The sequence below is a fragment of the Gracilinanus agilis genome, chromosome 5, assembly GCF_016433145.1.
Source record: "Gracilinanus agilis isolate LMUSP501 chromosome 5, AgileGrace, whole genome shotgun sequence".
Classification (NCBI taxonomy): Eukaryota; Metazoa; Chordata; class Mammalia; order Didelphimorphia; family Didelphidae; genus Gracilinanus; species Gracilinanus agilis.
Window position 1 is genome coordinate 192619157 of NC_058134.1, and position 14462 is coordinate 192633618.

General features: G+C 34.3%; 1 protein-coding gene across 2 annotated transcripts in view; it reads left to right on the forward strand.

Annotated features, from left to right (window-relative positions):
• EPS8 (epidermal growth factor receptor pathway substrate 8) overlaps positions 1 to 14462 on the forward strand; it is a 108384-nt gene that overhangs the window by 3911 nt on the left and 90011 nt on the right. For both annotated transcript variants that reach the window (XM_044678798.1, XM_044678799.1), the window contains exons 2-3: positions 11275 to 11362; positions 13203 to 13276. In XM_044678798.1, coding sequence (XP_044534733.1) covers positions 11275 to 11362; positions 13203 to 13276 — 162 coding nt within the window. The remainder of the gene's footprint in view (positions 1 to 11274; positions 11363 to 13202; positions 13277 to 14462) is intronic.

Below are 14462 nucleotides of genomic sequence, written 5' to 3' on the forward strand. Positions count from 1 at the left end.
TAAGTTAGTGAGTCAAGGATGGTGTAAGTTATTTCCCTTTATGCATTTTTCCCAAGACTTGCTAATGTTATTTCAATAGATATTGGACATCTTCTTTGATAACAGGAGGCTGTAAGGCAGTTTCATATTAAGCAGGCTGATTGTTTAATCTATTCTTAGTTAAGTAGAATCAAGAAGAATTGGATTTGTTAGTAATACTTGTTTCAAAATCTGAACTAGGGTTATGTATTGTGCTTCCTTTGCAGTTATATCAGTAAATAGCAAAAACCAAGTCTTTCTGCTTTAAAATTTTTTAAGTCGTCCATGAAAATCTAACTTTGTCATATGCAATATTTTTTCATCTTGGACATTTTACTTAAACTCATTTCATCTCATTTGCCTCTTCTGTAAAAGAAGAGTACTAAAATACTTACCTCATAGACTTGATGTGAAAATCCAATGATGTCATGGATATAAAGCATCTTGAAACCATAAAGAGGGAAATGGGAGTAGGAAAGTGAGAGCTATTTTATTAGTGTTATTATTATCTTGAAATTCCCCAATGCTTGATACAGCCCAGGTGAAATTCCATTCAAACAATAGTATTACAAAGAGTTGGATGCTACAGAATTACTTATCCTGCCAGATGGCCTTGAGAAATAATTCTTTGCTGATCTAGTTCCAATAAATTGAATACAAAGAATGGTTTTGGGTCTAGTAAATATATTTTTTTCTTTTCCTTCATTCCTTCCTTCCTTCCTTCATTCATTTGTTTATTTGTTCATTTATTTATTTATTTATTTATTTATTTATTTAGTATGGGCTTATAATTTGCTCAGTGTGGGGAATTCCAAGTGGGAAAATTCCCTTTACCAAAACAGGTCAGCAGTTGTTTCATCATTTAAAGGCTCAATTGCTGAAGGCACTGAGTTGTTGGGTGACTTTTCCAAACTCACATGGCCAATATGTTAGTAACTTAGTAATTAATATCTTTCGTGACTTTGGAGGGAGTAGTTTCAGTAAAATGTTGGAGTTATAAGTCAGGCTGGCAAAAGTTTATAGTCAGCTCATGATAAAAAAATGGAGGAAAGTGAGTAACAACTCTTCCTAGAAATTGTTATAGATAAAATTGAAATAAAAAAGGTTTTTGTTTTGAGTTGTGGAAATCTGAACAAATTTGTAGACAAAGAAGAAGGAGACAGTAAAGAGGGGAAAGTTTAAAGATGAAATAATGAATAATGGAACAAGGACTTTGATGAGCTGGGATTAAGGGCACAAGTTGAGTAATTAGTTTTGGCAGTAAGGAGACCTACCATATACTCTGAAAATGGACGTTAAAAGGGCGAAGATGAGTGAAGTTTAAGTAAGGAGCTGAAGAAATCTCATTAGGGATTAGTATTTTTATCAAAATAGGAGGCAAATTCTTGCACAGAAAGAGGAGTGTGGAGTGGCATATTGGTATCCTAGGGGCACCCTGAAAGAGGGGATTAGAAATAGTGACTGTGAGATATGTGATGAGAAATTAGTCATCAGTTAATAAAAGTACTGCCTCTGCCATGTTGAGGGCCCAGTTAATGAACAATTTTAGCTTCATGCATGGGTGACATTTTCCTCCAGGACATTATTAACCTTTTCAAGAGAGTACAATGTAGGGCAGGGATATTTAGCCTGAGATTTGTGAACTTTTAAAAATATTTTTAATAACAATATATTCAGGGGTTTTTGTAATTTTATTTTATTTTGTGCACTTAAAGGCATATTGAGGAGTTCTCAAGTTTTACTGCCAAAGGGACTGATGACAAAAAAAAAAAAGAGAGAAGAGTTAAGAACCACTTATGTAGGGAAACTTAAAGACTATGTATGCTAATTTCACACCATAGGTTTTAAGTGGCTCACAGGTCATTATTACCTTCTCTCTTCCCTGCTCCTCCCCACCCAAAAAAATCCCTACATTCAACACCTGGTGGCTAACCTGGTGATGATGAACTTCTCTAGATAGAGGTATCAGCATATAGCTATCAGTCTGCTGCTGGTACTATTTTCTAAACCTTTCCAGTTTGGTAGACTGTCACAGAGGCAAAGTCTTAGCATCAGAATAGGACTTTCCAAGAGATTTTAGGTAGGGAGAAGCATATTATTATTTTTTTTTAAAGATAGAAATTATTGGCCAGAGTTAGACCAGTTGCTTCATCTTTTCTTACATTAACGAAATTCTAGGTTTAGACAGAGAGAGACAGAGACAGAGACAGAGAGAAAGAAATGATCTTTAATACTTTTATTTATGATAAAATCCTGCTGTGTTATTTGAAAATTAATTGACCCTCTTAAATGCCTTTCTTAACCTGAGGAGTGAAATGAGCCAAAGGGCTTTGTTTACTTATTTCTGCCCTTTGCTCTACGTATTGCTAAGGGCCAACTCGGAATAACAGGTTAGGTTTAATATTTAAACATGATATCAGGTCATTTCTTTGTCAGGCATCATCGTCTTCTAATTCATAGTTTCTATAGTTGGCTATTTTAAGAACCAGTTTCACTCATCACTGAAATTCAGATTCAGAAACAATTTTGCCCACATTTAAGGTAGCTTTAGAACATGTTCTAAAGTTTACACTAAGCTAGATTTATAAAGCCATTTTTTTGCACTTTACTTGAGGGGAGTTTGGCAGAGTAGATTGAGTGAGTGCTAACAACATAGTATGAATTTTTTTAAAGCATAGATTTCTATTTTCATTTTAAATATATAGCACATAATCTTAACTAGTGAAAGACCATCTATCATTCTAGATTGTTAGAACTGGGAGGAGACCTCAGAAGTCATCTAATCCAACCATTTTATAATACAGATAAAGGAACTATATTTAAGAAAAGTAACTTGCCAAGGATCACATAGTACACAACTGGGATCAACAACCAACTTTTAAAACATAAAATCTAATCTTACAAAGTGCCTTTGATTTTTTTTTCTCTTTGGGTAGTTGTTCTGTGTTACTTAGTGAGGTGTTCAGGATATAACCTGAGAAGGAGCAGGTCTCCAGTGTATTTTAGAACTTCCTGGTGAGAACAATTCCTTTCTGAAAAAACTTTATATATAGTTGGGGGGGGGGACCTAAGAGCAGATGCCATAACTATTTCAAAATCTAGTAAGATTAAAGAATCAACATCAAGTAATAGCTAGCTAGCACTGATAGAACAGTTTCAGGTTTGCAAAGCACTTTACATATCTTCCTATTTGAGCCTACTCTTGAATGTAGAGGCGCTTCTATCTCCATTTTACAGATCAAAAAACTATGGCATGGAGAAATAGATTGACTTGCCTATGGTAAACGTCTGAGGTAGAATCTCCCCTCAGATCCTCCTGATTTCAGGCCAACACTTTGTATTGCATCACCTAGCTGCCTTAAGTTGTGAATAGAAAGTTGTCTGACTCCTTAGGACATAGCTCTGCTTTTTATTGCCTGCTGCGAAGCTGTAGCTCTGGGGTCTCATAGATGACATCAAGAGCTGCCTGGTATTGGACTTTGAGGGAGGATTTCAACTCTCTATTCACTTTCTATTTTAATTTTAATTTCACTGCCTTTCTCCAGCCACTGATATTCTTAATGGACTTATTCCTGAATGGTTAGAATGCCACTACCTATCTCCTGTATCCTTTCCCTCATTCAGTGATTCAGAATTCCTTGATGTCAGTGTTTAAACATTCTAATGACATTTTGCAGGCTGACTTACTCCTGACCTTTGCAATTGGCCAATGTATTACAATGGATCTCCCAAACTTTCTTTTATCTTACACCTCTTCTTTTTACTCTCCTTCCTTGTTCTCTTAATTTATGAGATCTGGTTAACTTCTTACATCACTACCCTTTCTAGTATTAATGGTACTTTCTTTTATGCCTTTTAACTCACTGATCACAGTGAAGGAGTTTGTAATAATAAAGAGAGCCAGTAACCAATGTTATGATAGAAAGGAGAGAGAGAGAGAGAGAGAGAGAGAGAGAGTCTGTAATGGTGAGTCTCTTTTCTAGCTGTCCCCTCCCACCAAATATACACTGGGAGACTTTAAATGGGTGTCACCCCAAAACTGGGTAACCTGGATGGTCATGCCGCCCCACAGGAGTTGGGTGCAAGGCTTCCCTATAAGATGAGGTATGTGGTACCCCTATCCAATTCTGAATGAGGGCAGGGTTCACACAAGCCTCCCCTGAGGTAAGTCAACTTCACAGCGGGTGTTCTGGCTTCCAGATGAAGGCAGCCAGACCAAGCAGTGATTCCCCTCCCCCTCGTGGTCTCTCAGGCACTCTGGAATGCTATCTGACTAATGAATGGCTTTTATTATTCACCATTTAGGGGTTAGAGAAAGTGGTGAAGGGCAGAGGAATTTTGGAGTGCCCTCTTCTTTATTTTTATGGGGTCCTTCACTAGGGTGGGAACTTTTGGGGTTCTCACTCCCAAGCTTCTTCCCTCACCTCTTCTCCTTCTGTTTCTATTTCTATTTCTATTTCTATTTCTATTTCTATTTCTATTTCTATTTCTATTTCTATCCTTTCTTCAATATTCTAACTTTCAACTTCCTCAGTCTACTTATTTTGTTGTTCAGTTTTCAGTTGTTTCTGATTCCTTGTGATCCATTTTGAATTTATGACTCCTTTAGAATTTTCTGGGCAAAGTGACTTTTCCAGGTCATACAACTGATAAGTATCTGAGGTCAGATTTGAATTCATGATGTCTTCCAGACTTCAGGTCCAGCTCTCTATTGCCCCCCAATCTATGACTACCTCCTCGCTTATTCTTCCAATCTATCAGATGATACACATAGGTGATAATTCTTCCAATTTTATGATTATTCACAATTTTTCCATTTCCATCATATTAACTCTGAAATTTTTCTGATTATAATCTTTTAACATTCCTTTTTCCCTTTATAACCTTTAAACCTATTGTCTCTTTGCACCATGCTTTCCATTCCCTCTAATACAATTCTTTCCAAAGTTATTATTCTGAAAACTGGCTATTCTCTTCTCCCTTCCTAGTTTTAACCATTTGGCAACCCAGTTTAAATTCTTCACTATGTTTTACTCTCAGATCCTATGACCCTTTGTCCTATTACCTTTAACACTTGCTAAACCCCTAATCTAGATTACTTCCACTATCCCCATCCTTGTTTCTATGCATATCCTACTAACTATGGTTAAAAAAGCCATTAAACCATACTCATTAGGTCCCCTACAAATATATACTAATCTAATCTCATATCTTCCTTCACTATGACAAAGCCATCTTTCTCTTCCCCCTAATCAATTTGCTATTCCAATCTCTGAAATTTTCTTTTCTCTCCTCAGATCTATCATAGCAATGCTTTCCTCTACCTTCTCAATTAAGGATTTTACCTTAATGAAAAAATTATAGTCATTCATAAAGACTTTTTTTCTCCTAGTCTCATCTCACATAAATCAGAAATCTTCCAACTATTGTCTTCTCTTTCACTTCTGTCTTGGCTAAAGATATAGCCATTTTCCATCCCAAGGCTAACCACTCTAGATATACCATTAAACCATTCCTTCCCATCTTTTCCAACACATTGTCTGAGCTTGTTTTGCCATTTTCCTCTAATATTTCATCTCTTCTTATAAATTAGGTTTTTTTCCTGCTGCCTACACACATTACCCTGTCTACCCTCTCCTTAAAAACTTTTATATGATCCCTGTTATCTAATGTTCTGCATCTCTTCTTTCATTCCCAGCTAACCTCCTCAAAAAGCTGCCTACATTTGGTGCCTCTGTTTCCTTTCACTCTTTTCTAAACCCACTGAAATTTGGCCTCAGATCTCATCATAATGATTTCTTTTCAATGATAATTTCACATTGCTTTGCCTGATATTATCCTATCTAGGAGGGTTATTGTGACTAAACATGCAGAAATTCTTGACCTTTATTATTTATGCTGGGTTCATCTATTAAAATGATCTTCTCAAAAGGCAGGTCTAAGTATGTTACTCCCCTGTTTAAAAATCTTCAGAGGTTCCATAAAGCATCTCAGACAGCAGTTTTCCTATGATTATAGATCACTTCCCTTCCTTCTGGAAATTTTTATCAGCCTTTGATCATTTTAATATCTTTTGACCATCTGTTAGAAATAAAGGTTTTAACATAAATGTATTTTAGTAGAAACATAGTAATTTGAATTGTTTATATATGACATGTGTATACACATATGTAATAAATATTTAAAATGTGTCTATAGACTTACAAATACACAGTTAATGTAAAGGAGTTATTTTCAAAATTCAGGAAAAATATATATAAATGTGTTTTTAATAGTTTTTTATTGTATGAATTGAAATTCTAATACTATATTTGAAACTTTGAAAACTCCATTAATTTATGTGATAGATATTTCCAGAGAGATATGAACATTGGACATGGATGAGTAAGCTATCCTGATAGTTGAGATTTTCTATTTTTAAATGATCCAAAAGATGGTTGAAAAAACTGACCATATCTATTCTCTCCTTATGAAAAAAATCATCTTTGCATTTTTACTTTGAGAAATTATATCTCATTTCATCTTCAGAGGACTGGAAAAAAGAACCAAATGAAAATGTAGGACTGTTGTGCAGAACAGATCGGACGATTATAAGATACCAAGAGAGTTGAATTTCTTCCTCTTCCAATAAAAACAATTTTTGGCCTTGGAAGGATTGAATAAAAGTCATTAGCAGGTATTTGAAACTTCAAATCAGTGAGAAGACAAAGTTAAGACAACATCAAGCAACACTCAGAAAGTTCAAGTCACCAGGCCCAAACAAATTACAATCTAGGATGCTGAAAATATTGTCAAATGTGATTGCTGAGCTGCTGTCAGTGGTTTTTGAAAGATCTTGGAAAACTACTAGAGGGTTAGAGAAGAGCAAATTTTCTCTCTCTTAAAAAAGAAATGGGAGTAGAGTTGACATAATATGCTAATTACAGCAAAACAATTGCTCCAAAACCTGTCATGCCATCCTTATGGACAAGATAAGGGACCTGAGTTGATGATAATCTAATTTGATTGAAATTGGAACAAGATTTATGACCAAACCCTAAAGGTCTAATTACTAGTAGGCAAATGTCAGGATAGAAAGAGTATGAGTACCCTTCTTCTTAGACTTATGCTATTCCATATTTTTATCAGTTATTTGAGTGAAATTATAGAAGTCTTATTTGTCAAACTTGCAGATATCAATGATTAATTATAGCACATAATTGATAATGTTCTAGACATGGAATCAAGAGGAGTTAGTAAAGTTTGAATCTTGGCTTGGACATTGCTTGTTTGACACTGATCAAATCATGTAGCCTTTCTAAATTATTTTCTCATGGGTAAAATAAAGGGGTTAGATTCAGCCTCTAAAGGCTTTCATCCTAAAGCTGAGGATCATAGCTAACGTGTGAGACAGGAGAGTGTCTATCCAAAAAATATCTTCACAGTCCAAATCAAGGAAAGATAATTTTAAAAGGGATTAAAATTCTACATTTGGATTCAAGACATTCTGGAAATTAACTTCTTTAAATATAAATTAGAGGTTTGTTGTGATAAAAGGCTGAGTTCTCTAGTGTACTACAGATTCAAAATGTCAACAAAAGTAGCATTGTAATTAAAAAAAATTGAATAATATTCCAGGCAACATTTAAAACAACATGGTATCTGGTTAGATGCTATTTGAATACTATCGTCAGTAGAGAGTTCCAAATTATAAAAATCGTATAGATAACAGTACGCTTGAGATTTTCTAAAGGAAGATTGGTAGAAGGAATTGGGAAAGTTTAGTGTAAAAAAGAGAAGATTTTGTTTGTTCTGCTTAGCTTTGCAAAGATAACTGGGTGGAAGTTGCAGAAAGGAATATTGACTTGATATTTAAGAAATAATCCCCTAAAATTAGAGAAGGCCCATAGTGGAATGGACTATCTCAGAAGGTACTCTAATTCTGTGATTCTTTGATTCTTTCTTTCATAATGATGTAGACTTTCATAAGTTACAATTGTTTTAAACATTTGCCTATCATTTCATGTGATTCTCATAAAACTATACAAAGTGCTTTACAAACTTTAAAACTTTATGTAAACATGAACTTTCATTATCAGTGTTATTAGCATCATCATTTTACAGATTAGAAAATTGATGGGTGGGGATTAGGTGATTTGCCCAGGGTTGCATGATTAATTAGTTGCAGAGAGAAAACTCTAACCATATTTTTCTGACTCTTGAACCCTAATTCTTTCTTCAATACCACTTTTCCTAGCAACCAGAAATAGTAGTACTAATGTTTAAGTATGACTCAAGGAAAAAGAGGGAAGTAATAAGGCAAAAGCTAATATTTGTAAGCATCCATCTAGGTTAAGGCCAACTTATACATGTTAGTTTACTAAGTGTAGTGAAATTTTACATTTACATTTTTTTCTAAAGTATGGATAAGTTCACTTGGAAGGATTAAATCATAATTATTATTCCAGGAGTGGCATTTTCCTTTCGTGACAAATCTTCAGAAGTATTATTTCAAACGATTTCTCTTCAAACTCTTTGACCCTATAGTATTTCTTATTCATCTATTCATTTTTTCTACTGGTTTTTGTCATGTGGATTTCATTTCCTTCCACTCTTTTTTTTTTTTTTGCTTTAATTCTTGCATTTCTTGCTCTTTTGAGGTGATGAAGTGGAATTGGGCTTAGATGCGGCTAATTATTCAAGCATCTGCTGGATCTCTGTCTAGTTCTTTTAATTTACAATGATATAACATAGTTGTAAGTTCCCTCGCCATTCTGGTTTCTTTCTTCTGGAAACATCTTGCTTGTCAGTGTCTTTCCTAAAATGTGGCACCCAGGTGGGCCATTGCATGGTGACCAGGGTCTTGTGAGGAAAAATAATAGAAAGAGTGCTTGACAGAGGTTGTCTACATAGAATAGGCAAAAGCTGCATTAAAACTTACTAATGAGACAGCATTGTATAGCATGGAAAACTGGTTTTAGAATCAGGATTATGTTAGAAGTAAATTGCCAGTACATTTCTGTACCCAGATAAATTTTGGAACTCAAGAGGGAGTTTGAACACAAGACTTCAGAAGTGGAAAGGGATCTCTGAGATCATCTAGTATAAATGAGGAAACTGTAACTTGACCTGTATCCATGCAAAAACTACATGACAAAGCAGAGACTCAGAACTGGGGTCTTTTCACTCCAAAGCCAATCATTCAATTCAGCATTACCAGAGCACTGGGGTTATTGTAGCATTTGTTAGATGTAGATGTTATATGGAGGATGTGGTGCTCAGTAAAACATAAGAATTTAAATTTGGTGTTGTAGTTAATGTGAAACCATTGAAGATTTTCATTCAATCAGGAAACATTTATTAAGCTCTTATTATGTGCCAGGCACTATGCTTAATGCAGGAGATACAAAAAGAGGCAGAAGATAGCCCTAGCTCTCAAGGAGCTTGCCATTTAATGGGGGAGACAACATGCAAACATACAGAGGAAGCTTCCTGTAAGATAAATAGGAAGTACTTGATAGAGGGAAGGCATTAAAATCGAGGGGTTTCCTATAGGTGGGATTTTAGCTGGGACTTAAAAGATACCAGGGAGGCCAGTAGTTCTAATGGAAGAGGGAGAACATTCCAAGCATGGAGGAAAGCCAGAGAAAATACCCAGAGCTAAGAAATGAAGTTTCTTTTTCATAGAATGGTCAGGAGCTCAGTGTCTCTGGATGGAGGAGCTTGTTTTGGGGAGTAAGGTATAAGATGACTGAAAAGGTAGCAGAGGGCTAGGTTCTGAAGGACTTTGAATGCAAACAGAACATTTTATATTTGATCCTAGAGGCAATAGGAAGCCACTGGAATTTGATGAGCAGAGGTGTGACATGATTAGACCTGCACTTTAGGAAAATCACTTTAATTGCTGAATGGAATATGGATTGGAGTGGGGACAGACTTGAGGCAGACAGACTCACCAGCAGCTATTACAGTTATCCAGGAGTAAAGTGATGAGGGCTTGTACTAGAGTAATGGAAGCATCAAAAGAGAGAAGGGGGAATCATATGAAAGATTTTGTAAAATAAAATCAACTGACCTTGGCAACAGGTTGGATATGAGGAGGTGAAAAAGAGAATCCAGGATGATTCCTAGGTTGAGCCTGAAGGGACTGGAAGGATGTTGTTAACATCTACAGTAATTGGGAAGGTAGGAATGGTGGCAAGTTGGGAGAAAGGGAGGGTTTAGAGAGAAAGATAATGAGTTCTCTTTTTAATATATTGAATTTTAAAATGTCTACTGGACAGCCAGGCAGTTATATGGTGCCGAGCCTGCTGTCTTTTAAATGAGTTAAAATGTGGCCTCAGACATTTACTAGCTGTGTGACTCTGGACAAGTCACTTGATCTTATTTGTCTCGGTTCCTCATCTGTAAAATGAGCTGGAGAAGGAAATGGTCACTCCACTATCTTTGCTGAGAAAACCCCAAATGAGGTCACAAAGAGTTAGAGACAATTGACAAACAACAGCGATAACACTGGACATCCAAATTGAGATTGAGAAGACAATTGGAGGTGTGAGACTGGAGGTCAGCAGAGAATTTGGGGCAGGCTAGGTAGCTTTGAGAATCATCAGGATAGAGATTGTAAAAAAAAAATTATGTAGGAAAAAAACTAGTTTTACAGCAATTTAAAGGATAGCCTAGATGTTGAAGAAAGAAGATCAATTAGGAGAATGTTGGAGTAATCTGGACATGAAGCAATTATAATGTGGTAATAATGATGATAACATGTTCATGAAGAAAAGTCTTGTAATAAACTATTCTTCAGTTGATAAATGGTCAAAGGATATTAACAGGAAATTTTGAAAGGAAGGAATCCAAGCCATTTATACCATATTAAAATACTTCAAATCACTGATACACAAATTAAAGCAACAAAACCCATTAGATTGGTAGAGGTGACCAAAAAATGGCAAATTTTAGAGGGTCTGTGAGAAAACTTTTTAATGAATTCTTGCTGTATCTCTGAATTGTTTTAGCCATTCTGGAAATCAGTTTGTAACTATTGCCCCAAAGTTATTCAATTTTGCATGCCAGCACCTAGGCTGATATATTACTCAGGATAAAGTTAAGACTAGTTTGTTTCTTATTCATTTAATTGGTTTTGATATTTTAGACAATTCCTTTTTAAACTCAGCATGACTACTCCAACTTGCTTTAATTTAAAATGTGAAAATCTTTTTGTTTCTCAATTTATCTACCTCTGTTAAATACATTAAATTCATTTTTCTTTTTTTACAGAATATAGTTGTGAGGGAGTGAAGACCAAGATGAATGGACATATTTCTAACCATCCCAGTGGCTTTGGAAGTTACCCTTCACAAGTGAAGTAAGTTGGAAGGGTAAACTAATCATTGGAAATGGGATTTGTCATGCATATCATTTCATATTTTAAAAAGCAAAGTTAATTTATTTTCCTGTCAGGGATCTCAGCAATATACCCTCCTGTGCACTTTTAGTTTACATTACCTTTAAAAAACTTCAGAGCATCTAATTGGAATGAGATGGTCAAGTAAATCAATCAGTAGCAATTAATCATTAAGCATTTATTAAGTGGCTACTACTTTTGGCTAGTCCCTGGTGGTATGAACTCTTGGGTGCAAGGCATTTACATTCCAACAGGATAGGTATTAAGTACATAAATTAGTATAAACAGAATAAATGTGAAGGCAATAAATGTGAAATCCTTATTGGCAGGGTAGTTTGGGAAGGAGGGCACTACAGTTGTGAGAATAAGAGGGGGTAATATTTAGTTACATCTTGAAGAAAGAACAGAATTCTATGAAGTGTTTGTTCCAGGTATGGAGAATTGCTAGTGCAAAGAAAGGGAGACAGGAGATAAAATGCCAGATTCAAGAAACAGAGAGGACAGTTTAACTACAGTGTGGGAATGAGAGTAATATATAATAAAACTTCAAAAATGGTTTGAGGGCCTTTAGTTCTCCATTCTGAGTAAATTTATATATATATATGTATATATGCATATATACATATATATATATGTATGTATGTATGTATTACACACACACACACACACACAAATTTGTATATTCAGCTCACAACTCTCCATCCTGTCCACAAGAATTTTATAAGAAAATTTATCAGATATCTCATCAAAGCCCATTATATTACTTCTATAACATTCTCAAGATCTACCAGTCTACTAAATTCACTAAAAAAAAACAAAAAACTAGTTTGGCATGACTTTCTTCTTGAGAAACCCATTTGGTCTCCTAGCAATCACTTCAGTAGTTTCTAAGTGCTTACAAGCAATATCTTTATTCATGCATTGTAGAATTTTACCAGTAATCAGTCAAGTTCATTGAACTATATGATGCAAAACACTTCAAACTCACTTTTGAAAATTGAATCTGGGAGCTTTTCTCCTATTGACATGTTTTTTCAAAAATTACTACCATTTGATCTTCCAATTCTTTTACGTCCTTGAATCCAGTTCATCCAGGTCTGGGTGACTTTTTCTTAGTGAGTGTAGCTCAAGGCTATCTCATAATCTCCTCAGATTATCTCAGAACTCTAGAGTTTTAATTACCTTTCGGTGAAACATTTTGATACCATGTTTTCATTATTCTCTGGTTTCAAGTTACTCATTCTATTTAAATTATGCTTTGCTTTACTTTTTATGTAACCGAGCATTTATTAAAAAAAAAAGACTGAAGAAAAAATGAAATGAGTCAAATTTTGCTGTTTTAAGTCATAGTAGAAAGACGGTTATGAGATAAAGGAATTTGAAATTAATGGATAAAATTATCTTTTAACTCTTTTCACAGATCTGAAAATTTTTATCCATTCAATAAAATAAATATAATTAACAGCTTAATGGATTAATAGATCATATCACTGATTATGGAAAACATGTACCTCTCTATCTTTATACTAAATTTTCCACTCTTTTGAAATTTGGAGATTGCACTTTATTCATAATTGAGCTCAGTTTTTATGTATGTTAAATTCCTTTGACTATAAAAATGATCAGGTTTCAGAAAAGGAAAAATATATTGCTCATCTAGTTAGCTTAGTCTAGTTAGCTTCTGTTTTCTATTCAGAGTACAAAGTAATTTTGATCTTCTGGAATTATAATTTGAAGCATTCTGGAAAATGATTACTAGCTCTGGACTTTAACTTAACCTGATTCCTTTGTTTTATTACAGTGGTTATGGATCACCAACATTTCCCCAGATTGACAGAGATCATAGCTCCAAAACAAGTGCAAAGGCTCTTTATGGTAAGGCTTTTTTATTTAATATAGGTCTTCTATTCTTGGATACTTTTAAGAAATGAATTATTAATTCTTGTTTAAACATTATTTTCTTTACATATTTTGGAACTTAATCTTATGCTATTTGATCTGAATTTCAGTAGTAGTATATACTTTTAAACGTTATACTAAATACTGTTCTATAAGAAAATGAAGCAACAGCTTCTGTGTTACTATCATATGTTTTGAAGTACAGAGGATACTTCCTGTGACACTATCCTTAGGTTTCACTACCAAGGGACTGCCTTTTAGGCTGAGGTCCAATCAAGTTGATTATAATTTGGCACTTAACAAGGGCCCCTTTATTTTGACTGTAGAGTATTTTTAATGTGAAAGACTCTGAACAGTGGCTGCAAAAAAAAAATTAGTAAAGACCTTCTTGATGGTATCTAGTAAGAATAATCTCCACTCTGTTGTATTCTATCAACACTTTAGCTTTACTAGGTCTTTTTTTTTTTTCTTTGAGAATTGAGAAATAACACATTGGTCCAAATATAGACTCTGCCTCTGAAATAAGAGATCTTGGAAAGAAAAATGTATTTATTTTAAAAATATAGATTCAGAGGATAACATTATAAACCACACTCATGTTTTTTTTTTTTATGAGCCATATATTGTGACAAAAAAATATAGTCTTATATTCAGACAAATGTGATGAGGTCATGCGCAGAGTAATCTTAAGGATCTTTGAGAAATTATAATGTGTTTCAAAAGGGATCATGTTTTAAGATTGCCTTTCTTATTCTTTTGTCTTACAAATAGTGTCAAAATGGCTATCTTAATATTTTGGTAAGAATTAATTACATTAAATCCCTTGGTCTCTATTCCTACTTGTATACCTACTGTGAGGTCTTTGTGATTCATTGTATGTTTCAATAAACTGGACATAATAGCTACAATGAACAAATTTTAACACTGACTTGTTCTTCTAATTTAGTATTTGATATCTATACTTTTAAAAGTTATATGTTGATGGATATACAAGTTTTGGTTTTACATTGTATCCCTTTCTTCAAAATAGGTTCCATCAGCTATGCAATAGAATGAGTAACTCATAAAACATATAAATATACTTGGCCCAAAACTGTCTACAAAATAAATACTAAGTACTCTGTACTCTGCCCTGATCTGATCACCTTTAAAAAACTGTTTT